General features: G+C 40.1%; 2 protein-coding genes across 4 annotated transcripts; one reads left to right on the forward strand and one right to left on the reverse strand.

Annotated features, from left to right (window-relative positions):
• Positions 1-4,198: 4,198 nt before the first annotated feature.
• Positions 4,199-17,582, reverse strand: LOC144195346 (far upstream element-binding protein 3-like). 3 transcript variants are annotated; one of them, XM_077714916.1, is made up of 18 exons: positions 17,427-17,582; positions 16,058-16,166; positions 15,564-15,594; positions 15,392-15,438; positions 15,212-15,283; positions 15,079-15,136; positions 12,261-12,423; positions 12,096-12,194; positions 9,369-9,470; positions 9,186-9,288; positions 9,014-9,114; positions 8,500-8,635; positions 8,266-8,426; positions 7,714-7,781; positions 7,547-7,632; positions 7,100-7,171; positions 6,828-6,965; positions 4,199-6,189 (listed from the first exon to the last, which is right to left on the reverse strand). In XM_077714916.1, the coding sequence occupies exons 1-17, from the start codon at positions 17,523-17,525 to the stop codon at positions 6,850-6,852; spliced, it is 1,623 nt and encodes a 540-aa protein (XP_077571042.1). In that variant the 5' UTR covers positions 17,526-17,582; the 3' UTR covers positions 4,199-6,189; positions 6,828-6,849. The 3 variants fall into 3 exon arrangements, with proteins under 3 accessions (XP_077571042.1, XP_077571041.1, XP_077571043.1); XM_077714915.1 differs by having other exon boundaries at positions 8,500-8,638; XM_077714917.1 differs by lacking the exon at positions 7,100-7,171 and having other exon boundaries at positions 8,500-8,638.
• Positions 17,583-21,080: 3,498 nt separating this feature from the next.
• On the forward strand, positions 21,081-24,690 carry LOC144195630 (PR domain zinc finger protein 12-like). Its single transcript, XM_077715397.1, has 6 exons — positions 21,081-21,419; positions 22,352-22,417; positions 22,725-22,849; positions 23,018-23,173; positions 23,631-23,745; positions 23,987-24,690. The coding sequence occupies exons 1-6, from the start codon at positions 21,167-21,169 to the stop codon at positions 24,427-24,429; spliced, it is 1,158 nt and encodes a 385-aa protein (XP_077571523.1). The 5' UTR covers positions 21,081-21,166; the 3' UTR covers positions 24,430-24,690.
• The last annotated feature ends 117 nt before the right edge of the window (positions 24,691-24,807 follow it).

Consider the following 24,807-nt stretch of genomic DNA (forward strand, 5'->3'; position numbering starts at 1 on the left):
GTGACTTCATGTAGGGTTTATTTGAGCTTTGAAAGTAGTCGCTGGTCAAGCAGACAATACTGTGTGCTCAGACACAATGTTTTGCTATTATTTGGTGGACTAAAACATCAAGGACCACCATTGGAATGGACCCCACTTTGCAGTAGGTGTCTTTCTATTAGTTTCAATTCATTTCTAGTTATTCTATGCACTCAAAGACAATGACAACAGAGATCTAGACTTGGCAAAATCTGACATTTTTCATGTAAATATGTAAGCATATCTCCCATTATGTGATAAAAAAAGTCAGGCCCGAACTCGACATTTTTAGATGATCGAAATTGGGCAACAACAAAGATTGGATTTTTAAAATGTATTTGTTTATATTTTTAAGTGTGAACTTATTAGCAGCCATGTGATTGAATTCATAGCATTATTGTCATAATACGAGTATAACTAAATGCCTTTCAGCTTTGGGTTAAAGTTTCAGATCATGTAAAAGGTAAATTACTTTTTCTTTAAATGAACTTTTTGCTTTTCTTGTAGTTTACAGTGCGAGTTCACTATATTTCCTGATCGTTAGTTCCTGTTTTTCTGCTTGCACACAGCACTTGCTGGTTAACGCATTGACAAAAACATCCACAGGGGACGCTGTTTCACTAGCAAAATAATCTTGCATTCCCCCCCCCAAAAAAAAAAACATTTCAGAGTTGATGTGATTGGAATCAAAAATGTGTACTACCAGGACAAAAAAGACCACATAAAACGACACACACTATGTAGAATGATGAGTTATTGATTTGTCCAAAAAGCAGAGACCCCGAGCTCGTATTTTTGACCTTGTTGATGTGCTTTGTGAAAGTAGTTTAAAATTGGTAGGGAGGGTGGATTTACCCTCCAAGTTGACTTGTTGCACTCAAGCCACAAAACAACACACTAAACAATACAATAAATACACACATCTCTTATTATTGTGATTTGTTTCTAATTACTTGGGGTGTGATTCACTAACTATTTATCATTAATTGTGAATAAATGTCGTCATAAATGTCGAAATACAGCACATTAATTGTGATCGACTTTAATTTTATAATTAGTCGGACGTGATCAAATACTTTTGCCTGAAAATGGTTTTCCAAAGCTGTTTTTATGTTGATTTTCAAAAGTTGTTTTTTTTTTGCCCCCCCAACCAACCCCTCCGATAAAAGCTCAGCTGCCGCAAGGTCATCAAGTGCCTGAAAGGAGTGCTTAACGAGCTTTTTAATTCTTGTCATCTCCATTTGAATGCCAGTGTGTACGTGGCTTTTGTCACTGACGATCCATTAGGTCCAAGGACGCCGTCCTGACGATATAGGCGCGTCGTCTTATGGAGGCTAACCCAACACACACGCAGGCACGCTTATGTATTTGCAAAGCGGTGGTTTTAGCGGCACACTTTGATGGCAAAGTAAATGAGGGAGCTGAAATTTTCTGGGCTGGAAACCGACTGACGGCGCTAATGTATTGGTTGAGGCCAGAAAGCAAGGGTTTTTGGGGGGACGCTTTCCCAGAATTCTGGAGTTTCAGTTTCTGTTCAAATTTTCACATGAGCCCATAATGTAGGAGAAATGTTCAACAACATTTTTGGACTTTTAGTGACCCATTTTATAGGGTGGCTTTATGCCCTGATGATGTGTTTTGTTAATGAGAAATTGCTTAGAAATATGGCATGATTGAACAGAAAATATGTTTCTGACAATGTTATTGTGGTTGTTTTTACAAAAATGACATTTTAAATCCAGGATGACATTAGAGTCAAAAATATGACCAAATGACTATTACTTCTTGTCATTAATAGCTATAGTTCATCAAAATCTGGTATGAAGGATGGTGTTTGTAAAAAAAAAAGTTATAACCCTTGTGTGCATGTTTGTGAGAAAGTACATATATATATATTTTTTAAAATAGAGCACCTACGTCTAGGTACACGTATCCTGCTGGGAGAGCACATCACAGTTGGCGTGCGGGTGACAGACGGCTCCTCCCCTTTCTGTCGAAGCCTCATACAGCCGATCAAGTCCACCCCATCCCACAGCTAACCTGCAATTAAGTCCAATTAGCATGCTGGGATACCATCAAGACAATCACCATTAGTTTCTGTTTAAGAAGAAGTCCTTCTGAGTACTTCAAATTTATCATCACAACAATCCAAAGCATTCCATACCGAGTGCCAGACTTTGAATGGTGGCGAGTATGGAAATACTTTGGTTCGAGTCTCCAAATTGCACGCACGGCTTTTCCGCCAGTCGACGGCTAATTGACGTGTGTGCCACAAATGAGCGCACGTGTTAGTGGGGGGTCCCGACTAATGGAGGAGCAGGGCTGTGGATTTAAGTGCGTGCCAATCAAGGTGATGCCAGGAACCCAATTGCCACCTGCTCGCCTGTCCGTCAATGTTGCCTTATTTTTAGAAGCCGTATGTGAGCTCCCTGCAATCATTAGCCCAGACCCCAACAGGATTAAAAACAAAAAGTGTCTTAGCATGTTAACATGTGGCTAGGTGAAAGGCAAGTACAGTGGTACCTCGAGATACGAGCTTAATGTGTTCCGGGAGTGAGCTCGTTTGTCAATTTTCTTGTAACTCAAACGAACGTTTCCCATAGAAATGAACTAAAAACAAATTCATTTGTTCCAACCCTCTGAAAAATTACACCCAAAACAGGAAAAATTTGGTGAGACTATAGTTTTTTTCTCCCACTTCGGCCAGACGTGACTTTTAGAATCTGTGTATGCCAACTGACTTCATTCAAAGCATGCGCACCAGAGTACAGTTGAATTGGCGCACACTAGTAATAGAAACGAACACAATAAATGCTCATTAGGCAAGAAGCCCCTCCACCCAACTCTACAAACCCCCCGAGGACACAGCTGCGAGACTTGTTGCAAACAGATGGACACTTTAAACGTTTGCCACACACATACAAAGAGCAGCTGGTGGTACCTGCGACAATCAAGTGTGCCATTCATGTCTCTGTTTGTGTGCTGACAGTCACATCTTTAAAAAAAAAAACATTTGATGCACATACAACCATGCAAACTCGCACAAACACATACCCACATTAAGAGAACGCTCATCCACTATGCGCATTTGTTCACATTTTCACAAACATGGCACCCAAGGAATATTAAAAAAAAAACAACATAGACACACCTGTGCATGCATGGAAATATTTTATCTAACAGGTGACAAACAAAAACACACACATCTGCCCAAACACACACATCTACTATCACTTAACGAGTGATGACATCATCATTGAAGCCATCTGGAACATGAATAAATGAGTGAGGGCTCATTTGACCTTTTGCTAAGCCCTGCCCCATCTAGTTACATTTGCTAGCCGTGCCGTAATTTCTTGACCGAATTGGCCAACATGCATATATTTCTGCTAATTTGGTATAAAAATATTCCCAAGTAATTTGTATGACATTTTTGGAGTCATAGTTTGAAAATATAAAGAGAAGTACACAAATTGATATGAGGCCAATGAAATCGTGGCTTACCGATCTTAATGCAATAGTCAGGCAAGTCAACGTTTGGATTGTTGCACAAGAAAAGATGATCCATCTTCTAAGTTTAAGGAGAAACGGGAGGATAAAGCAGCCATGTAGGGGATTCCATTAGTTCTGGTGGGAAACAAATTCAGTGACATTAACACATGTTAAAAACTGATCAGAAAACAAACATGCTGTGTCGTGTCAAGTTAATTTTTAACAATAGCGCGATAATGCTAATTTTTGAGAGCTCATTAGCATATTGGTATTTAGGGTGACTGTAGTAGTCCGTTGAGGAAATTGAATGTTAAGTTGAAATGATGCTACAAGAAATGTGCTTTATCTTGTAAACCATCAAATGTGTACAAAACATGTATTGGACAACAACAGCATACTGCTACTGTGCATAACATAAAAAATAATAATGATCACTGTCTTTTTCACAATTATGAGAGAAAATGCTATTTGAAATAATAATAATTGGAGTAAAAAGCATATTTTTTAAACTAAATTAGACTAACAAAATCAATATTGTCCTGCACTAAAATGAAAACTGAAATACTTGGAATTCAATTGATAAAAATGTGACTACATAAATAGAGGATGTGTTTGGCGAAATGTAGTCAAAACTAAAAAGGACAATTGAAACGAGACCAAACAGGGCATTCATTAACTACACAAGATGTCAGAAAGTAGGAGCCTGTTTATTAGACCTCACGATTACATCATAATCACATTCACCTTCCTCTTCCTCGCCCGTCAGTCCATAGAATCAACTAGAAAAGTCCAAAGGTTATTTTAAGACAAACATCTGTTAGAAAAAACACACACACAAAATAAAACAAACAAAAAAAAATGGGGAGCTTTCTGACACGGAGTCGGCGCCCAGGCTAACGAGCTAACACGCCAACGAGCCGCTCTTTGACTATGGGCAGAAAGACGTTAGCGTTTAGCATAGCAGTCTTGAGAAGATGGCCTTCTCCTTGCAACAAAAGTGAGAGGGACTAAACTTTTTTTCAATAATTTTGATAACATGTACATGTAGCGTTAGAAAATTAGCTCAGTAGGAAAACAAATATACATTTGTGGCAAATGGGCATTCGGGAAGGAGTGAAAAATAGTAAACGCAATTACAGGAGAAAACATTCACGCATCAAAGACACAATCATCACAAGCAAAGACACGGCGATATACACACTCCACCCACAACACATACAACCTCCTCTTCATTTTGGATGGTTCGGTAGGAAACGATAAATTGAGCGCTCGCTAACCAAACAAACAAAGCAAAAATTCATTTTGAAGCGATGACACATTAGCATACTCGCTAAAAGCAAATATAATATATTTCAATAGACCCCTGAACCTAACTCATTATCACCACACACATACTTTGCTATGCTAGCACTTCTTTTCACAAAGACAGTGAAAACGCCAAATGGTAACCAAAAGTCTGAAAACAAATTCATTTTATCCGCAACATTATTTTAAACACTCGACAAAAAAAAAATGCGACAGATTGCTAACACTTGAACTACTATCTTAACATGTGAGTGTATACATGCTAGCATGGCGCCGCCAGTCAGCGCCATGTGGCCTGATGTTTGCACAACAGAAAAAAATGAATATTAGATCGTCTTGCGCGTTAAAATGGAGAATGAGAACGAGCTTCGAACGGAAAAGACATGATTTAGAACATTTCGCTAAAGCTGGCAAGTAAAGAAGCTTAAAACAATTGACAGTTCCCGTACTTAAAACATCTCCTTGCTATGACAACGCAATGCTATGCCAGCAGAACACACTTTTGCTAAGGCTTGGCGGGCAAAATTAAAAAATGAACAAACTTTACTGGTGTAAAAATAGCAAAGTGGCCATCAGTTCCGCGGACAGTGTTGCTAACTCCTCAAATGTGGCACGCCTTGTGCATTGAAAAATAGTTTTCGTGAACACAGACACACAGAACGACTCACACAGCATCTCCACACCGTTATCTTGAGAGCAAACAATAGATAACCACCAAAATTGGACTCATACACAATTCCAGCCACATATACATTCACACACAAGAGATAGACAAATACATCCTAACTACCGAAACACATTCTCAGACGCAGACACGCATGCACACAAAAATCGGGTACTATCCAAGATGTGCTTGGGGTAAGCCCACCCCACTCCGCATGGTCTGCTGTCAGACGACAGTTAACAAAATTTAAGCTTTGTCAACTATTTTACTTGTAAAACCGAAAACCAGCGCTTCGTCACAATTGCTTCCGAAATGACGTTAAGAAATCAAAAGGATTGACAGTTTTCTATCTACAGAAATCCGTGACATTTCTGAAATACCAAAAAAAAAGAGCATAACGATCTGCAGCATGTTTAAATTCATTATCAACCTGATCATCATCGTCTTCATCAAGACTGCTAGGCATCATGTGGTGAAAAGACAAAACGAGTGGAAGTGAACTTTGTTCAAAAGTGTCCATGCGAGAAAAAAAAAAAAAAAAAAAACCCAACCCAAAAGAAAAAAAAAAGTCAGACAAGAAGTCTGACATGTTGGAAGTTAAAACCAGAAGAAGAGCACTGTTCCTGTTTTCTGTTAATTTTCTCCAGAAAAGGCAGGAAGGAGGCGTGGCATCCGAGGGAGGGAGAGTGGTGGGAGCCTCTTTAGTGATCCTATAGAAATAGGAAATGACATCAAATTGATGTTGATTGCTTCAAAAGCAAAATGAAGACATTGTGTCATGACATATGTTCTTGTCTACAAATATCACTGTGTAGGAATGTTTATATTTTGGATTTTTATACTGGAGCTAAGTGATAGACTCTCAGTTTGTATGTCTAGATAAATTACAAATTAAAATCAAATATAAATTTAGCCCCACAATGCAAATTAAAAATGAAATTTCTTAGTCTCATCATTCATCTTCCATAGCGATAATCCACACACGTGTCGCGGTGGATGCTGATGCTGGAGTCTATCCCAGCCAATCACGGGCAACAGGTGGGGAACACCCTGAAATGGTTGCCAGCCAATCACAGGGGACAATGAAACGGACAGAATTTTAACAATCTTCAATTTAAAAAAAAGGGTCTGTATTATATATTGGATGTGAGCATGGCTACAGGGTGCAGCCCAAGAATTTTGGCAGAGATGATCACTAGATTTACGTGCTACTTCCCTGGTAGAAGCATCTCTGACCACAAAAAAATCTAATTGAGAAAGATCTTGCGTACACTACACACTATCAATAATTCAATGGAAAATATTTTGATGTTTGTTAACTGGCAAACACTGCTTAAAGTTACGACACCTCTTCTGGTGTCGCATTCTCTTTATTCCATGTTGGACGCAGTCAAAGCCTTGGCCCACAGGAACGGCTCCTGGCGGTAATACTCAACCATCGCCGCTCTGTAGTCCTCCGGCAATGAACTCTGCTGGGACGACGGATCTGTGCAAAGACACAAAAATATATATATCCTCATTCTTGTAGTCCAGGGAGTCCAACTATTTGCAGTGGCCCAGAAAAAAAAGACAAAGTAGAACTGTTTCATGTAATAATCCTGAAAGAAGCTATATTAGTACTTTGTTTCTTGTAGTAGTCCTCCCACGCTTTGTGGTACTCGTTCATCCTACTTGCAATCAGACTCTGCTGACCTACACACACATGCACACACATTTGTATAAATTATATACGGGGAAAACCTTCTCAGCTTCATAAAGCTGTGATTCAACTTGAAATAACAACCTTGTGAATTGTCTTTATTGTTGTTTTCGTAATTTACAAAGCAAGCACAAAACAAAGTGTGCTACTTGCTCGTTTTGAATGTTATGGTAGTCTTTATTAGTTTGGTTATATGTTGTGAAAATGTCCAATATCCTTGGCTGGTCACTGGCTCCCAGAGAAGAATTATTATGAATAAATTGTCACCATAATTGTGACCAAGTAATTGATCTTGGTAGCCCTACAGTTACACTTCTGCATATTAATAGTTGGGCGAAATGTATGTAATTGTAAATTGTGTGTAATACCTGGATCCTGTTGGGCAGTGTTCTGCCAACTAGTCTGGTATGTGTTCCCCCACACGCCCGTCAGAAAAGTTTGAGGACCCCCACAGCTGCAAACACAAATGAGTGGGTCACATGACACAAACAAGCAAGCAAGAAGGCAGGCACACAGTTTTGTCAAAGTAACCTACTTCTGGTGGGCAGGGCCTTGAGTGAAGTGACTGAAACCAAAACCTCCATTACTCATGATCCCAGAACCCTGAATACACAATATAAGCATCATCAATATTTTCATCAAGCTCTCTAACATCATAATTAATGGTAATATCAATAGTAGATTCACTATCAACCTCAGCAGTGGACGCAATCTGTATGGTTAAAACCATTGAATAATATATATTGCTTGTAGGTAACTCAAATGCGACACTTCTGCGCCCATAAGAATAAAAAAAAAAGGTGTGTTATCGGAAAGTGCAACAAAAAAAAACATGTTAAAAACATTTTTTGGGACAGTACAATGCTGCGTCAGTAGTGGACCAAGACAGCTAACAGTCGACATTTAAAGTGATGAGTTTCCCATTTTACCAAAATAGGTTCCACACAATGTGATAAGTTTCATATTTTAGCACAATAGGTATTACAAGGTAAGCTTTGAATGTAATGAATGAGCCCCACCACTGCCTCAAAATAACTCAAAGACCCTGCTGCTGTTCTTGCAAAGAGGGCGTGTTCATGTGTCGTACCCCAATCTTATCATCAATGAGCTGTCGAGCGTGTTCCATCTGCTGTGCAGACCCCCTGATTGTGAAAACACGTGTATTTGGGTCGGTGGAGGGAGGCGGGTTTCTCTGAAGCTCCACATGAGCTCCGGATTGCTGGTTGATGCTCTTGATAGTTTCACCCCCTGCGAACACGCATTCAACAGTCAATTTTTGTTCACCTTGAAGAAACGGCTCTCATAGCTGATGGATGATTACCTTTGCCGATGACCAGGCCGCACTTATCGGCTGGGATGGTGTATGTGACCTCTTGAAGGGGTCCGGGGGACCCTACGGTCCAGTCCGCACGACCTCGAAGCCGACTGCTCCTAAGCACCGAACCAAAGCCATCACGCTCCTGAATGGAAGGATTGGGAGTTATTTTCATCAACTAATGTGACTGGTAGCCTATTAGGACCTTGCTTATATTGAATTGAAAAATGTGGATGAATGCGCAACATTCCGTATAGATTATACTAATCAAAGACCTCATCAACCAGTTGTGAGCCAATTATAAGTGGCCAGGCGTACATTGTGCATCAATACTTTCTGAGGTTGAAATTGTTACTGATAAGTTAAAAAAGAATAAAGCATAGGAAAAAATGTGGAGTTTAAAAACATAATGCAAATGAATGATATTGGCAAACCAGATTGTCTCTGGATGACAAAAAATGCATGAAAAAAGCTGGGATAGATTTGTTTTGTGGCGAATAAGGCATTTCCCTAAGTTTACCTGTGCAGTCTGGATTAGATCATTGATGAGGTGCAAAGCGTGCTGGCACCGTTCCGGCTGACCCATCACCATGGCTACGCGCTCTGGACTGATGCCGTCATCTGCACGACACATCCAGGACAGAGATTGTAGAATTATTCAAGTGAGAATTCTGGAACAAAGTTCACAATACCCGCTTTGAACTGAATCCGCACGCCGGCATCATTCTGTATTTTCTTGATCATCTCGCCGTTGCGGCCAATCACGATGCCGACAGCAAACCTCGGAACAGGAACCTGCGAGGGAGAACGCAAGGGACACCGTCAGCTCGACTAGTGAACATTTTTAAGGCAAGCTTTGTTTTGCCCATGCGTACATCCAAGCTGGTTCCTCCCAAACGAGAGGAGAAGTCACTGCGTCCCGACCGGAAATCAGCATCCTTCTCTCGGATCACCTCGAGCACCAGTTCCTTGGCCATCTTCAACACATGACCACATTACATTAAAAAACGAACAACTAAACCACATTATTGGACATAGAAATTAAACATTACAACATGCATGAATAGAAGAGAACACAGTTATGGTGCAGTCTGTCAGCTACCATAGGTACCAATTGCTTGGAAGGTGTAAAGTTGCGTAAAACAATAACAAGTGCATTTCAAAGGACATACATATTTCCTATTGGCTCTATGACAAATCCGCAGCCAAACAGTGACACTTAGTGACACCTATGATGGTGGTGACACTGATGATTGTAATATTGATTGAAGGTCCCTATGACATTTAACCGTGACACGTATTGAGAGATTATATGCAAGGATTCGTGACATCCAAATTCCCTATAACAAAGAACAACCTGTCAATAATCATAATGATGTCTTTAACATGTCTCAGTGACTGTTGTACCTTTTCCATGACATCATTGCTGAAACCTAATAAAAGCGCGACTTGGGACTTAGGAGGGGGAGAAGGTCCGCGGAGCCGAGTGCGTGTCCATAATGGACTCGCGCCTCCAACCTTCACCAGCTGCGCGGTTGCTTTAAAATATAACACAGTCTCATGCCTCGTTTTTCCTTTGTGCACGGTTGGTAAGTATGGGGATCTGTAACTTCAGACCCAACAGAAGGTGTTAATTTTTTTTACAGTTTTAGTGACGTGATTCATCCCCATGGCAAAGTGTTCAGTACCCTCAAGTTGTACAATATTTATTGCATAGTTCAGACACGTTTGCTGCATTTCTGTGCATGAAAGTATTAGATTGAATCAATAGAAAACGACTTGAACAAATTTGGCAAAGCTCAAAATGATGTAGTCAGTATATCATTAAAAAATGGTGTAATCAGGAATTTAAATAATTTTAAGGTTTGCCTTGTAGACTTGATAAAGAGCACTTTGCAAATGTAGAAAAAGAGAATAGTCCTTTGACAGCTTTCAGTGAGATAAAATTAGTTTGTAGGTGTCCCCTAAACCAAGTGGCCACTTGATTAGGTACACCTAGCTAACGGACTGTGTAGGCAATTTGAGAAAAGTGAACATATTGTCACTTTCAGAAAATCACAGGTAGTATGAGGCACTGCAAACATGCTTAATTGGGCTAAGGGGCTAAAAGTGCTGAAAGTGTGGCAATGATTGTAATTGTTGAGGCTGTGTCCTTGCTTGCTTGTAAAAAAAATTGGGTTGACGACTTGCATTGACCCGCCGCTCCCATTTCTCCATGTCTTTTGGTTTTGTTTTGATAGATAGGATAAACATACTCCTTTCATGTGGTCCCAATGGGAATATCTGGAATCACTCCAACATAAACCATGGCTACCATGATTTGTGGTTACCATAAATCCGTGGTTTAGGGTCATATTCCGTTGATGGAAGTAACTCAGGGATATCAAATAGCAACCGCCTTGCAAGATGTTTGTCCGGGGTTGATGACGTATTGGTGCATATGCAAGTCGCAGGAAATATGATAATACAAACTGGACATCAGATACTTCCCGAGAGTTGCAAATTTGTAGGTAGACTGGAATCCTTTCCTTGCTTGCTTGTTTTTTTTTCTTTTTGCAAAAAGTAATTTTGTCATACGCAGCTGGGTATGATGACGATTAGGCTTTTTGTCAAGTCAATGATGACGACAATGCCTATGTCTGATTTTATTTTTTATCTTTTTAATGACGTTTATCAATTTGAATATTATATATAAAATTGATTCAATTAATTATAGGTTGACTTATTTGCAAACACTGTATTCAGTTTTTTTAGCACCACAACCTAACTTCATTGGAATTAGGGTTGTAAAACCAAGCACTGCAGTGCTATACAGGCTGATGGCTCTCTATGGGAAAAACCCTAACCTATGGACAGCTGTCCTCTACTGGGTTATTAAAAGTCTGCAATTCATTCATCAGCCATGATACAAAAAATATATAAATATATGTTACGTAGCTAGCGGGTTTTAAGTCGATCGGATCACAAGCGCAAAACATCAAAGTTAGATTCTACAAAAAGAACATCAAGATCAACTACTACTATTACTACTGCTACTACTGCTACTATTGCTACTATTGCTACTACTACTACCACTACTGCTACTACTACTAACACTCCTGCTGCCACTCCTGCTGCTATTATTGCTACTACTACTGCTACCACTACTAATACTACTACGACTACTGCTGCTATTATTGCTACTACTACTGCTGCTATTATTGCTACTACTACTGCTGCTATTATTGCTACTACTATTGCTGCTATTATTGCTACTACTACTGCTGCTATTATTGCTACTACTACTGCTGCTATTATTGCTACTACTACTGCTGCTATTATTGCTACTACTACTGCTGCTATTATTGCTACTACTACTGCTGCTATTATTGCTACTACTACTGCTACCACTACTAATACTACTACGACTACTGCTGCTATTATTGCTACTACTACTGCTACCACTACTAATACGACTACCACTACCACTACTACTATTACTACTACTACTGCTACTACTGCTACCACTACCACTAGTACTATTACTACTGCTACCACTACTACTATTAGTACTACTACTACTATTACTTGAGTGACTACAGCAGAGCGTATGATTTTCGAACCTGAACTTTGTATGGGTCCCCAGAGATGCGTAGAGGTTTATCCGCTCCGGTGGGCATGGGACCATCCTGGATCATCATCATCTTGACACCTGCACGTTCCTTTAGGAGAATTAAACGTCAAGAATCGATTGGAAGTAATTATAAAATCCACATTGGGAGTAATACCTGTAGCTGCTTTATTGTTTCTCCTCCTCGACCAATCACAAGCCCCACTTTGCTGGCGGGAATCAGCATCTCCTGCACCAGGACCCCACCCTCTCCATCGCCATGGTAACCGGGACCATTTCTGCAGCGTTCCACAATCTGGACCAGGAGACGCTTAGCTTGCCTAGGTGCACACACAAACATTCATTTACATATACATAGACAGATGAGGAGTTGAATGGAGCCGGCCGGATGTGTGGTTGAAGTATATAAGCGGGTCCATTGTGTGGACGGATTATACCTAATAATTGCACTCACTTGCAAATTAAGCAAATAGAAACTTATTGTTAACACTTTAATTTATCCTGTGATGACTATGTGACCACCAAGACTTTGTGTTCACTGTCTTAAGAGTTTTCTTATATTTTTTTGCATGTATGCATACATATTTCATAAATAATTGCTGTCATGTTATCATTTTTAAAGCGATTATAGTAGCTAGTATTAAAGATTGTAGAACAAATTATATGAATTCAATGTAAAATATGCCTCTACTTATGAAAAAGTAGTGTGTGTGTGTCTGTGTGTGTGCATGCACATATATACACGTGTATCGTCATATAAATAGATTTATATGCCGATGGCCATACAGCGGGTGGAAAAAAAGCCATTTGGGATTTTGGAACAACTTTTCAGTCTGCACTTTGAAAGTGGAAAGACAGAGCAAAGTATTCCAACAGGGAGAAGAGCTCTGTGATTATCTGCTAGAGCCCACAATTCCTTTGTGGTGGACCAAGAATAACGTCAGCTCCCATGTTTGGCCATTTCATCCAAACGTCAAACAACAAGCACAATGAACAAAGTTTTCGTCTTTTGGCCAGTTCCATTTTCTTTTTTTATCTACCTTGCAAAATGACCAATGAGCATTTTTTAAGGCCTTTTTCATTGGTAACTGCTACGTGTATGCCAAATACAATGAGAAAGCGGAGTAGCTCTTCTCTGGAATTTCAACATGTCTGCTGTCATACATAAATACTGCGTTAGCTGTTTATCATCCATAAATATATATTCTTATGGCTTCCTGTGTTTTTTTTTATCAAAATAGAATACAACAGGCAGCAAGTCTGACTCAAATCAAAAGCATTTGTCATTCATCCCAGAGCATTCAACGAAATGATGGACTGTGTTAACACAAATTAACAGTAAACACTCCATTACAGCTATAACCTGAGGCAATGGCGTTCTTTTGAATGATGCCTTCACTACATATATGTAATCGGGTTTAAATGTTGCAGGGTAGGCATGCTCTAATGTAGTATTCCAGCCATGAAATAGGGCACAGAGTAGTTTTACAACACTACAGCCAATATACACACGCTTCCTTAACAGGGAGCTGATCTAACTGGACAAATACCTAAAAAGGTCACTCAAAATGTTGCATAACGTTGCAAGGGTTAGGAATGCAGTACTACTTTTGTCCTATTTTGCTAGTTAAGAGTGATTGTGTACTTGCGTATGAGGAGAAAAGATGTTGATTGAAGCACAGAATTAGCTATGAATACACGACGTCTGTGTTTTTGCGTGTGCAGTGCATTCTGGGGAAAAGTTTCATCAGTTACAAATCATCCCACTTTTTCCTCCCGTCTTTAGGAAGTATATGGAGGATTACCTAATTACTAATAGGGGCATCTGAAAGCTGAACTGTGTATCGTCAGACAAATTAGTATTACTGTTATTATAGAAGCGGACCAATGACATGATCGCCTCAGCCCCCGGAGACAAAGTGCCCACTGTATATAATTTTATATTGTCGAGAAATACTATTTTTATCAGTAGCATGCATATTTAAAAAATTCTAACACTACACAGAGAGTAGATGTCAAGTGTTGTGTTTGTAGATCTGTTCTCAGTTTGTTGTTAATGCGTCATGTAACGTAAGATGATTGTGTAGTATTCGCAATTCTGTAAAAGTGCTTGTTGTGACTGTTCTTATTGGTCTGTTACACCCTCTAAAGTTGATGGGGAAATAGTTAGAGTACCGTTATTGAGAATAGTGCGGTCAGTAAGCCACTACATTTTTGCTGTGTTCAATAAAGTGAGCTGTTTCTTGAAGTATGTGGTGCACACTACTTAGTTCCCCACTTCACTTGCCACAAATCTGTACAGCTATTGTTGTTTTCCATATACTTTTTATCTTAACCTACTTTTCAAGATGAAATGCCTCTTCCTGGTTTTGGATTTGATCAAATCAAATTTATACTCCACTTATAACTTATACAATACAGAAATCCAATTGAAGTATTTCCTTTGTACACAATGCATTTTTGCCTGGTGCGACTTTTTTCCTCAGAGTGATTTATAAAAAATATGATATGGGATGCTTTTCTGCAGGAATGACTATTTAACTAAAAATTGTCTCACTAACTACTTGACTAAAGTATTTTGGAATGTGTAACAAATACTATTGTTTTTGAATAATGATCCCAACTGTATTCACTCAAAAACACATCAACAAGCACACTGACAGACACACAAACATGTATACAAATACATATACGAACTTGTGAAACTATTACCACATACATGCAAGCTCATAAAAACACAAACAGACACAGAACGAAAAAAGCACACAGAGACATACAGACGCGCCGTAAAGATGCACAGACGCACACACAAATGACGTAAAGTAAAAATAGGCAGACCTAGACACCCCCACAATTAGACACCGACACATACGTTTAACAACCACGTACATAGATACAAACAAATACACACACATCAGCAGGTGAATGTGTGAAGGTGACATCGTCACAGGAAGCGGACTGCGATTCAGACTCACTCGATGCACTCTGGAGATCCGGTCAGGGAACACGGACGCTCCATCAGACCGCCGCTATCTATAAACATACACACACACACACACATTCATCAATCAAAGAGACAAAACACTTGACGAGTACGCCGCGACTAACCGGCGGCGATCTGGATCTTGCATCCAGACTCCAACTGGATCCTGGTGATCTGTTCGCCACCTCGGCCGATGACTGTTGAAAACACATGCAAGCACATGAGTATAAAAAAATAATGCAAATCACGTGTGGCACACACACACACACACACACACACACACACACAAAAGGAAGCTGACTTACTGAAGCCCACCATCCTGTCGGGAACTTTGTAGTCCTCTGTCAACACCCTGAAAAATACAGACCGTGTTCAGGTGCACGCTCATCATCCCCACATAGTGCGTGTGTGTGAGTCTGTGTGTATGTGTGTGTATGTGTGTGTGTATGTGTACTCGATTATGCAAGTGTGCCCTACCTTTGGTGGCCGACAGCTGACAGTTGATTACCTACAAATAGAGACGTGTGGATACAAATTTACAGAATCACACTTTGAGAAATAATGGAACAAACAACACAGAAATGTATACAAACATGTCCAACCACACCCAACCACACGAGGTAAATTAACCCATTTTAATGCACTGTCTTCATTTTAGGACAACCTGTAATTTGTTTCAAGAGTTTGGCCATTTTATGCAAATGTTCTAACATTTTATTTATTTATTTTATTTTATTTTACATTGTTTGCGATAAAACTATTATGAATGAAAAATAATAATCATGACATATAACAGGAGCCGGTGGTAAACGGAAAACCTGATGTAAGCGTCGTTATCATGGCGAAATGAACATTAAACAAAACCCATTAAACTGCCTACCAATCTTGTCCTATGTAAATGACTCCAAATAATTGGATTACCTAACATCCTGGTTAAACGATGGCACGAAGGTGAGCGCTTATTCTCTCACCTGTGTCGTCGCAGGCCCGCGTGTAATAGAGTGAAGGCTCCACACTTGCAGCTGAGCTGTTTAGGTGTGCCATGGCCTCAGTGCCACCGCCGCCGATCTTCCCCGTCATCTGAGATATTGCAATACAAAAAGTGATCAAAATGTATAAATATATTATTTGATTGTGACTTTAGGACAGAAAATTTACAAATTAGTAACAAAGTACATTTTCATGTTGATAACCGTGTTCACACAAAAATTGTCCAACTGTGTTACTGACCTTTATGTCTTGTTTATGCATTCAACTCAATTAGTTAGTAAAAATTGGAAGCAGCCAAAGTATGCACATAGTATGTATGTGATCATTTCCATGCACTTGCATGAGCGAATGTGATTAAGTTGGTGCACTTGGAAGTGATTGACAGTCTATGCTGATATTCTTTTTAGCAAATTTTGACACCCACCTCAAAGTTTTCTCTCAGATTAGTCATTGATCCATTTAATAGTGACTCATCCTTCCAATTATAACATTTTTATTACAATTATGCAGATCCGGAGACCTATTGGAATTCTATCCCTACATGCACTGACCAAAATTAGCCATTGACAAAATTGCTTTCCCACTTTTAAACAACCAAATTATTACTTATACTATTACCCATTGAATAATTAAAATGGAATCACGTTTTCCTGCGGATTCTAATTATAGCAGTGCAAATTTTTTTCTCTTCTTTTTTTTTTGGGGGGGGGGGGGGGGGGCTGTGTGTCTCACGTACCTATGAATACATTTAGAGTATACTATATTAGTGTGTGCATGTTGGGGGTCTACACAGGAAGTTAGCATTCTTAGCTAACAGGAAGATAGCGCGTCACTGAGTAAACAGATGTACTGAAGAAACATTTTGTTACTGTACACAAAACACTTAAACCCCCCCATCCCCAGTTTTGGTGATTTAGTGTACACAATGTGTGCAACTTACCACGTCCTTACTCGTACGTCCAACAGGTTGTCAACCTGAGTGACACGTGTGAACTAGGCTGACAAACTTGTGCGCAACCCATAAGGAGGGAAAAAAAACATCGTAGCCCCGACACCCACATTTTTGCATGACAGCTCGTCAAACTCTCCCCCAAAGTAGGCCCACGTGTACGTCAAAGTAAGGGAGTGTCGTGTGTCGTGTCGTGTTAAAAGTCAACAAAAGTGTCCCAGCTAACTTAGCATGCTAATTTCCGTGCAAGTGTGCGTGTGTTTATGCGTGTGTGAGTTGGTGTGTAGTCCAAGTTGCGAGTGTTGGGGAAGGGAGGAAAAAGTGTCAGGACTCGAGAGGAAAGGACTGTTCGTTGACGTGGGAAGCCCGGGACTCGCTTGCAGTCACTCAGCGGAGTTTACCTGTCGGGCCCGCTGCAACGCATCGGTCAAGCCGTCCGACTTGAGCCCCGGCTGGCCAATTGAGGCCTGTCCTCCGCCCTGTACCAGCTCCGCCATCATAGCGCCACTGGCTAGCCGCGGTTAGCTACAGAACTCAGCTCCTTGCAAAGATGCTATCAAATATGACGATGCCTCACTTGAAATTGGTTTCTTCAAATCTAGTAAAGCGGCATGATAAGATTTAACGGAGAGCATGATTTTTAAGAGAATGTTTGGTGAGGAATACAGTAGCATCATTTAAATGCGGTTGAGATTTTGGGAAATGGTATATTATGTTATGGGTCTTGGGGTTGTGTTGTTGTAACGTGACAGGGGTGTGTATGTATAGACGATCTCTGTGCCTCAGCTGGCAGTTGACAAACCGACAGCTTCCGGTTCCGCGTTGAGTCACGTGTTCCTCCGGGAGCTACAGGTGGAAAGCAACTCTTTGTGAAAAAGTTTGCCAAAACAGAAAAGGGATAGGGCAAGTGAAAAAAAAGAAAAGCATCATTAAAGTCAGGACCTATACTTTAGAGTGATATATAAAATTCTCCATTGATTACGTTGGAAAAAAACACATTTTGTGATGTGATTGTCACTATTTTTATCATTCTTTATGAAATATCTGAGCTCTGAAAAAAAAAAAGATTTCTTAGCAGCAGGGCAGGAAAAAACTAAATTAATTTAAAAGTATTTTTATTTCTATAAATACATTTGAAAAGCTCTACTAAATTATATTTACATTCTTAATTCATTCTCAATACTGCTTATCCTCACAAGCTGGTTTGCATGTCGACTCTTTGCCTGTGTGGGTTTTCTCCGGGTTACTTGCACATCCCCAAAAACATCCATGGTAGGCTGTTTCTCTAAAACGGTATTTTATTTAATTCTCTAAATCGCCCCAAGCTATCCCTGTGATGATAAGCGGTATGGAAAATGAATGCTTTTTCAAGCCATATGATGCCTAAGTTTAAAAAATAAAATCACTTTTAATGCTTTTTACGGACTGGCCAAAACCTTCAAATAGCACCACATACTGATTAGATTTTATGATGCACTTTCCTGTCACGGTTGTAAATTGTCAATTTTAAAATTAGACCATTGGGAAGGACAATTTATGATAAGTTTTTTTTAACTGTGTTAAATTAGGAAAATCTGTGATTGGGCAGATATCAATGCGTAGGAATTACATTTGTCAACAAACTGATGGAAATGCACTACTAAATGAAGGCTTTTTTTCTTGATTTGTTTGTGAAGCACCGGCACAGTTATTAAAGGTTGTTGTTTTTTATTATTAATGCGAACGCCATATTTTATATGGACACAAACACATCTGCGGGTATAAACACAGATGCACTTAAAGCCACTTAAAGCTCTTAGTGTTTCCTGTTGCCATCCAACCAGCGTTTCAGATGGCGTCGTTTCTATCTCTCTCGCCGCGCTGCATAGTACACACATAGTACACAAGGCACTCCGAGAAAGTAGCTTCTTGACCTTTACTTCCCATGCATGACCTTCCTTCATTGTCCCCGGGACCATTTCACCCCCGGGCCATTTTATACATGTCCACACGACGAGGAGCACCGATTGCATTCAAACGTCATTTGGGACTATCATTAAGAATGAAACGAGGCTTCAGGAGGTAAAAAAATAATAATTAAAAAATAAAATCAAAACACATTTTTACCATTGTTGAGTGATATTGGTTCATAAAAATAAATCATCAATGAATAATTAATACAAAAATAAGCAGTCAATAACATAAATAAGTAGCAAAGTGCACAAATAAAAACAACAAATGAACAGATAAATAATCAGTAAAAAATAATAATTATTCGATCACTCATTTTCTGGAACACATTATCCTCAAGGGTCGTGGGGGGTGCTAGAGCCTATCCCAGCTGACTTTCGGGCCCAAGGCAGAGGACACCCTGAATCGTTGGCCGGACGATTTCAGGGTAATAATAAATAGATTATCAATAAATAAGTAACAAATAGTAGTCAACATAATAAATGAGGAAAACATAGATAAGTAGTGAAGTAGAATAAGTGGTCCCGTAATGTGACATAATAGTGAAGCTCATTAGCTGTAATTAATAGCAAGACATGTCCAACCTGGGTGAAGTTGGAGGGCCGGACGGACGGCGAGAGCAACAGATGTGCAATCCATTTTGACCGGATTGGACTTGAATGGCAGTCAATGAGTTAGAAAGCATTTGTTCACACCGAGTGAAAAGTGCCACAAAGCGGCTTATTGAATTCAATTGGAAAGGCATGTGTGCGTCTCCGTTTCCGCGTGTGCGTTTGCCCGCGACCTTGAGGCGCTGAAAGGAAAGCAAATGAATAGACGCTCACCTTTTGTTGACGCGCTGGTTGACGTTTGAGTGCACGTGCGCCCCACCCAGCGTGCTTGTCATTGTGTCTAATGAAAATGTTCTTTTTTCCCTTATTTGCACCGTTTTGGCCTTTTCATCATCTCATGAGGACTTGAAATACTTGACCTTTCACCCCCACCGAAGCACACCTCCATACAGCGAGTCTGTGTGGGTTTCTAAAGTAAAATTAATGTTGGGAAAAAAATGCAGGCAAAGAGAAATTGACGATCTTATTTCTTTTTCTGTGTGTATCATGTTGCGGTGGTGATGAAGTCATTTTCTTTTTGCGGTTGACTATTTGGGGGGCCTGGTGTCATCCTTTTAAGGTTGAGTGTGTGCATTTGCATGCATGTGGTCGTTAAGTACAGTAAAGTGCTCGGTAAGTACAGTTGAACTCTGCGTTTGTGTGTGTGCGCTCGCCATGAATATTTAACGAGCAACATACGCACACGTCCTGATGAAACATCCGTCTGTCTCGGCGGACCACCAGTCACGTGGCATGTGATGTCTCACCCGTGATAATGATGATGGTAACGTGCCAATTATCCAAGGCGCGTCTTCTCTTTAAGTGAACAGCCAATGACACACCTGTTAACTTATATGTTTTCTCCGTTATAGGTTTTTTGATCATTTCAACTTGTGTAATCTTTGTACTGGATTTTTTTAAGTACGTTTTTTGTGTAAAACTGATCTCATTTTTCCCATTTCAGCTCTAATCCGGATCGTCGTCTGCTAATATTGTCATGCTTTAAGCATGATATGCACACACCCCTATTATGATTTTTAAAAAGGCGCTAAAGATAGATAGATAGTTATATTTTACCGCATAGGTTCGCGGAGAGCCATATGCACCAATCAAAAGAGCCACATACGGCTCCCGAGCCATAGGTTCTCTATACCCCTGCCATGAGGATAAGCAGTACATAAAATAAATATTAGGATTCTTGATAAGAGCACAGATTATCGCACTAATTGGACATATTGCCCACCCCTACTTTACAGTCTCCCACAGAGGAAGGAAACATGTTGAAGTGCGCACGTCAGCTAGCAGCCCCCCCAAGTCTCAAGAACCCCCCACCTCCTAAGCTTTGCGCCCACTCCTCCCTTGCTGCCACTCACGCCCGCAGACGAGTGTGTGTCTGTGTGTGTGTGTGTGTTTGTATAAATAAAGCTTCACGTTCAGAGTGAGCTCTTTGCTTCATTTTGTGCCTTCCAATTAACGATTAAAAAAAGTTATATTTTAGTGTTAGGGTGTTTGTTTTTTGACACTCCAACGTAAGCCGAGACTTAAATAAGATTTAGTTTTTATTTTATTTTTTGACTTTTGTCCGTTTTTGTCCGTCCGCGATGGGCTCCGTGCTGCCCGCCTCGTCCTCCTCTGCCGGCCGGAAGTCGTCATGCCCGGCCAGGCCTCCGGCCTGTGTCGGCCCCGCGGCTCCGCTCCTGTCCGAAGTGATCACGTCGGACGTGGTGCATAGTTTTTTGTACGGGCGCTGGAGGCGCGTGCACGGCGAGCAGCAACTGACGCACGACGCGCCGGTGAGCACGAGCCCCAAAACGGCCTTTACGGCCGAGGTGCTCGCTCAGTCCTTCTCCGGAGGTCAGGCACAGATTATTCATCATTATTGGCTCATGTAAAGCATGATTTTCATTTTTTTTCATCATCATTGTTAGCAAAAAATAACTTATTTTCCTGCATGAATGTGGTGATGATGCTGTTTTTTTAAAACCCATCAATTGAAAATGTTATTGTATGCAATTATATTTATTCAATAGAATGATGAGAATCGGCTTTTGTTATTGTAGAATTGAATTAGTTGTAATTATATTGGAATAAAATGTCCTTTTAGAAAGGAGGATTATTTTTAATTATAGTTTAAAATAACAATCTGATGTCTTTTTTTGGCCACTCATGGCAGTTTTTTTAAATGACAATATCCTGAAAATATTGAAAATCCTCTATTTTCCAACATTTCTTAAAATATAAGTTATTTTAACACATTAAAACTAATTGTAATCTTAATATTTAAAAATGACAACTAAAACGAAATTAACTACACATTATAAAAGTAAGAAAATACATTTTGAGGGGGCGATAAAAAATCGTTTGGTAAGGAAGACAATTTTTTTTTAAATTATGGCATCATTGCTATTCATAAAAAAGTGTTATTTTTTGCGGCCTTTTGACATCTCTGCTATTACGTGTTTTTTTTCTTTTTTATCCCTTTGAAATTCGTTCGATATTTTTCCGCATCTTATTTGTCGAATCTCCACGCCTTGAAACGAAACTTGTTTTCGTGTTTTTTGCAGATTTTGGCCTGCTGCTGAAAATAAATAATTACAATTTAAAAAAACGTTCGTGCAACACTCCTTATGGAGAAAAATATTGTTTAACTTCACATTTTATGGGTCCTTCAACGATCTAATTGGTTAACTTAAATGACTGCTATTTTTAGTCAAGCACAATTAGCATAATGTCTCTTTCATTCCAATTCAAACCAGTTTTGTGTGTATTCATTCATTCCTATGTAGAGGTTCAGAAGTTGTCCAGTTTGGTTCTTCCCAGCGAGGTGATCATTGCACAAAGTTCCATTCCAGGTAAATCACTGAAATGCAAACACACACACACACACACACAAATTTGACTTATTATCGTGTTGCATCAAGCATGCACTGCAGAATATGTGCCTACTATTTATTTTATTTTTTATTTTAAAAACATTCTCATTACGGTCCCTAAACTGTTTCGGAAAATATTCAAACCTAACAAGAAGTGTTTAAAAATGCCTTGTGAACATTCAAAGTCTTTATAGTTGTTCAGTAAATCCCTGCTAATCATTAAAAAAAGATGTGGTCTTTGCAAAATATAGAAAATCATAACTTTTATTTATAATGTGTATTTCAGGAGAAGGTCTGGGAATTTTCTCCAAGACTTGGATCAAAACTGGAACTGAAATGGGTCCGTTTACTGGACGCCTGGTTTCTCCAGAACACATTGACTTCTACAAGAACAACAATCTTATGTGGGAGGTATACACACACACACACACACACACACACACACACACACACACACACACACACACACACACACACACACACACACACACACACAATTGAGGGCGTGTACGTATTAGTGTGTGAGTGACAAGAATACATTGTGTGTTATGAATCCCTGCCCATAATGACTTGCTTCAGGTTTTCAACGGCGATGGCAGAGTGCGTTTCTTCGTGGACGCCAGCCAGGAAGAGCAACGCAGTTGGATGACGTACATCAAATGCGCTCGCAACGAGCACGAACAGAACCTTGAAGTTGTGCAGATCGCCAACGCCATTTTCTACAAGGCCCTGCAGGTTGGTCACCACCACTGTTTGGGTTTTGCCTGTATGCTAGGCTGATTAGACACTGTAAATTGCCCCTAGGTATGAGTGTGCATGTTAAAACTCTAGTGAGGATAAAGCAGTTCAGAAATTGAATGAACATTTGTGATTGTTATGACTTAACTATGATTGGTTGATGACAGAATCCAGCATGTTGCTGTTATTGTTCTTTTCCTGACTCTACAATGCTCTTATCAACATTTTAGAACAAAGATAGAGTAAGGCACAATTTGTCATTAATCCCATACATTGCCGATTTTTGGCATATAAAGCCTGACCTCCAGATTTGTTATTTACGTGCTGCACACTTCCGATATGTACTATTAACTACCAATACTAGAGTTAGAATGTTGATGGTCTATGCCACTGACTTAATAATTACAGTAAAGACAGTGCATGATGTAACCAGATGTTTATGTCTGGTCTCTAGACTATACCTCCTGACCAGGAGCTGCTAGTCTGGTATGGAAATTCTCAAAACACCTTCCTAGGAATTCCTGGAATTCCAGGAGGCGATGAAGAGCAAGCAAAGAAAAGCAAAAGTGGTAAGACGTGGGAGATTATCAGTTTTGGACAAACCCTTCTTGCATTTGCTTTATTATCTTTACTTTTTACAAGATTTTCACGCAGAATTGATAATGAGCATGTGAAATTACGTAGTTAGATGAAATAACTTTAATGTTATGATTTATATTTGAGTTTCTTCAAGTATAGCCACCCGGTACTCTGATTTCATTTTTTTAATATTAGTGTTGCCTAAATCCAGCCTAATATTTTGTTTTTCAGATGAATTCCACGTCTGCGACAGTTCATCGTCATCTTCCTCCTCCTCGCCTGGTTCGTCTGGGGGTCCGGGGGGCCTGGGTCGCATGCGCTGCGTCATCTGCCACCGCGGCTTTAACTCTCGCAGCAACCTGCGCTCGCACATGCGCATCCACACGTTGGACAAGCCGTTTGTTTGTCGCTTCTGCAACCGCCGCTTCAGCCAGTCGTCTACCTTACGCAACCACGTGCGCCTGCACACCGGCGAGCGCCCTTACAAATGCCACGTGTGCCAGTCGGCCTACTCTCAGCTGGCGGGTCTGCGTGCCCACCAGAAGAGCGCCAGGCACCGTCCGGCCAATGGCGGCGCCTGCTCGGGAAGGCCGCTTCTTTTGGTTCACGACGAGCGCGGCCCTCCACCGCATCCCGCTACCCTAGTTCACCATATTCCGGGAATGGTGCTCTAAATATATGAAATTCTGATTGTAAAATGCTAATGACCAATATCGCCACTGTTAAATATGTTATATATCAAGGTGTTCTGAGCAGGGAACCAGTATCATAAGTCTTCTTGACCCCAAGTGAGGGGGACGGTCTAATTGGCCGGACAAGATAGCCACGGGAGAGAAGATACTTTGGAACGTTTGTTCTAAACTGAACACGCCCACTTTTGTCAGTTACCAGGGGTTATTGTTCTTACAATAAAGCCACGTGGGTTTGAGAACCAACCCTGAGACTCGGTTTGTAATGTATATCTCAGTCCGTCTTCATAAAAAAAACCTAGACCAGAAAACGAGCACGCAGTATTGTAGATGCGAGGTGAAAAAACAACAACAACGCTAATT

Source organism: Stigmatopora nigra, chromosome 4 (assembly GCF_051989575.1).
Source record: "Stigmatopora nigra isolate UIUO_SnigA chromosome 4, RoL_Snig_1.1, whole genome shotgun sequence".
Taxonomy (NCBI): domain Eukaryota; kingdom Metazoa; phylum Chordata; class Actinopteri; order Syngnathiformes; family Syngnathidae; genus Stigmatopora; species Stigmatopora nigra.

What these genes read in the sequence shown, in the direction of transcription:
- LOC144195346 (XM_077714915.1), bottom strand. Translation starts at nt 17,525, where the DNA reads ATGATGGCGGAGCTGGTACAGGGCGGAGGACAGGCCTCAATTGGCCAG. An exon ending in GGGACCCATACAAAGTTCAG is followed by an intron (nt 9,471 to 12,095) that starts GTTCGAAAATCA and finishes CATGTGTTGAAG; the next exon opens with ATGGCCAAGGAACTGGTGCT. An exon ending in CAAGGCCCTGCCCACCAGAA is followed by an intron (nt 7,633 to 7,713) that starts GTAGGTTACTTT and finishes TTGTGTTTGCAG; the next exon opens with CTGTGGGGGTCCTCAAACTT.
- LOC144195630 (XM_077715397.1), top strand. Translation starts at nt 21,167, where the DNA reads ATGGGCTCCGTGCTGCCCGCCTCGTCCTCCTCTGCCGGCCGGAAGTCG. An exon ending in TGCACAAAGTTCCATTCCAG is followed by an intron (nt 22,418 to 22,724) that starts GTAAATCACTGA and finishes TGTGTATTTCAG; the next exon opens with GAGAAGGTCTGGGAATTTTC. An exon ending in ACAACAATCTTATGTGGGAG is followed by an intron (nt 22,850 to 23,017) that starts GTATACACACAC and finishes GACTTGCTTCAG; the next exon opens with GTTTTCAACGGCGATGGCAG.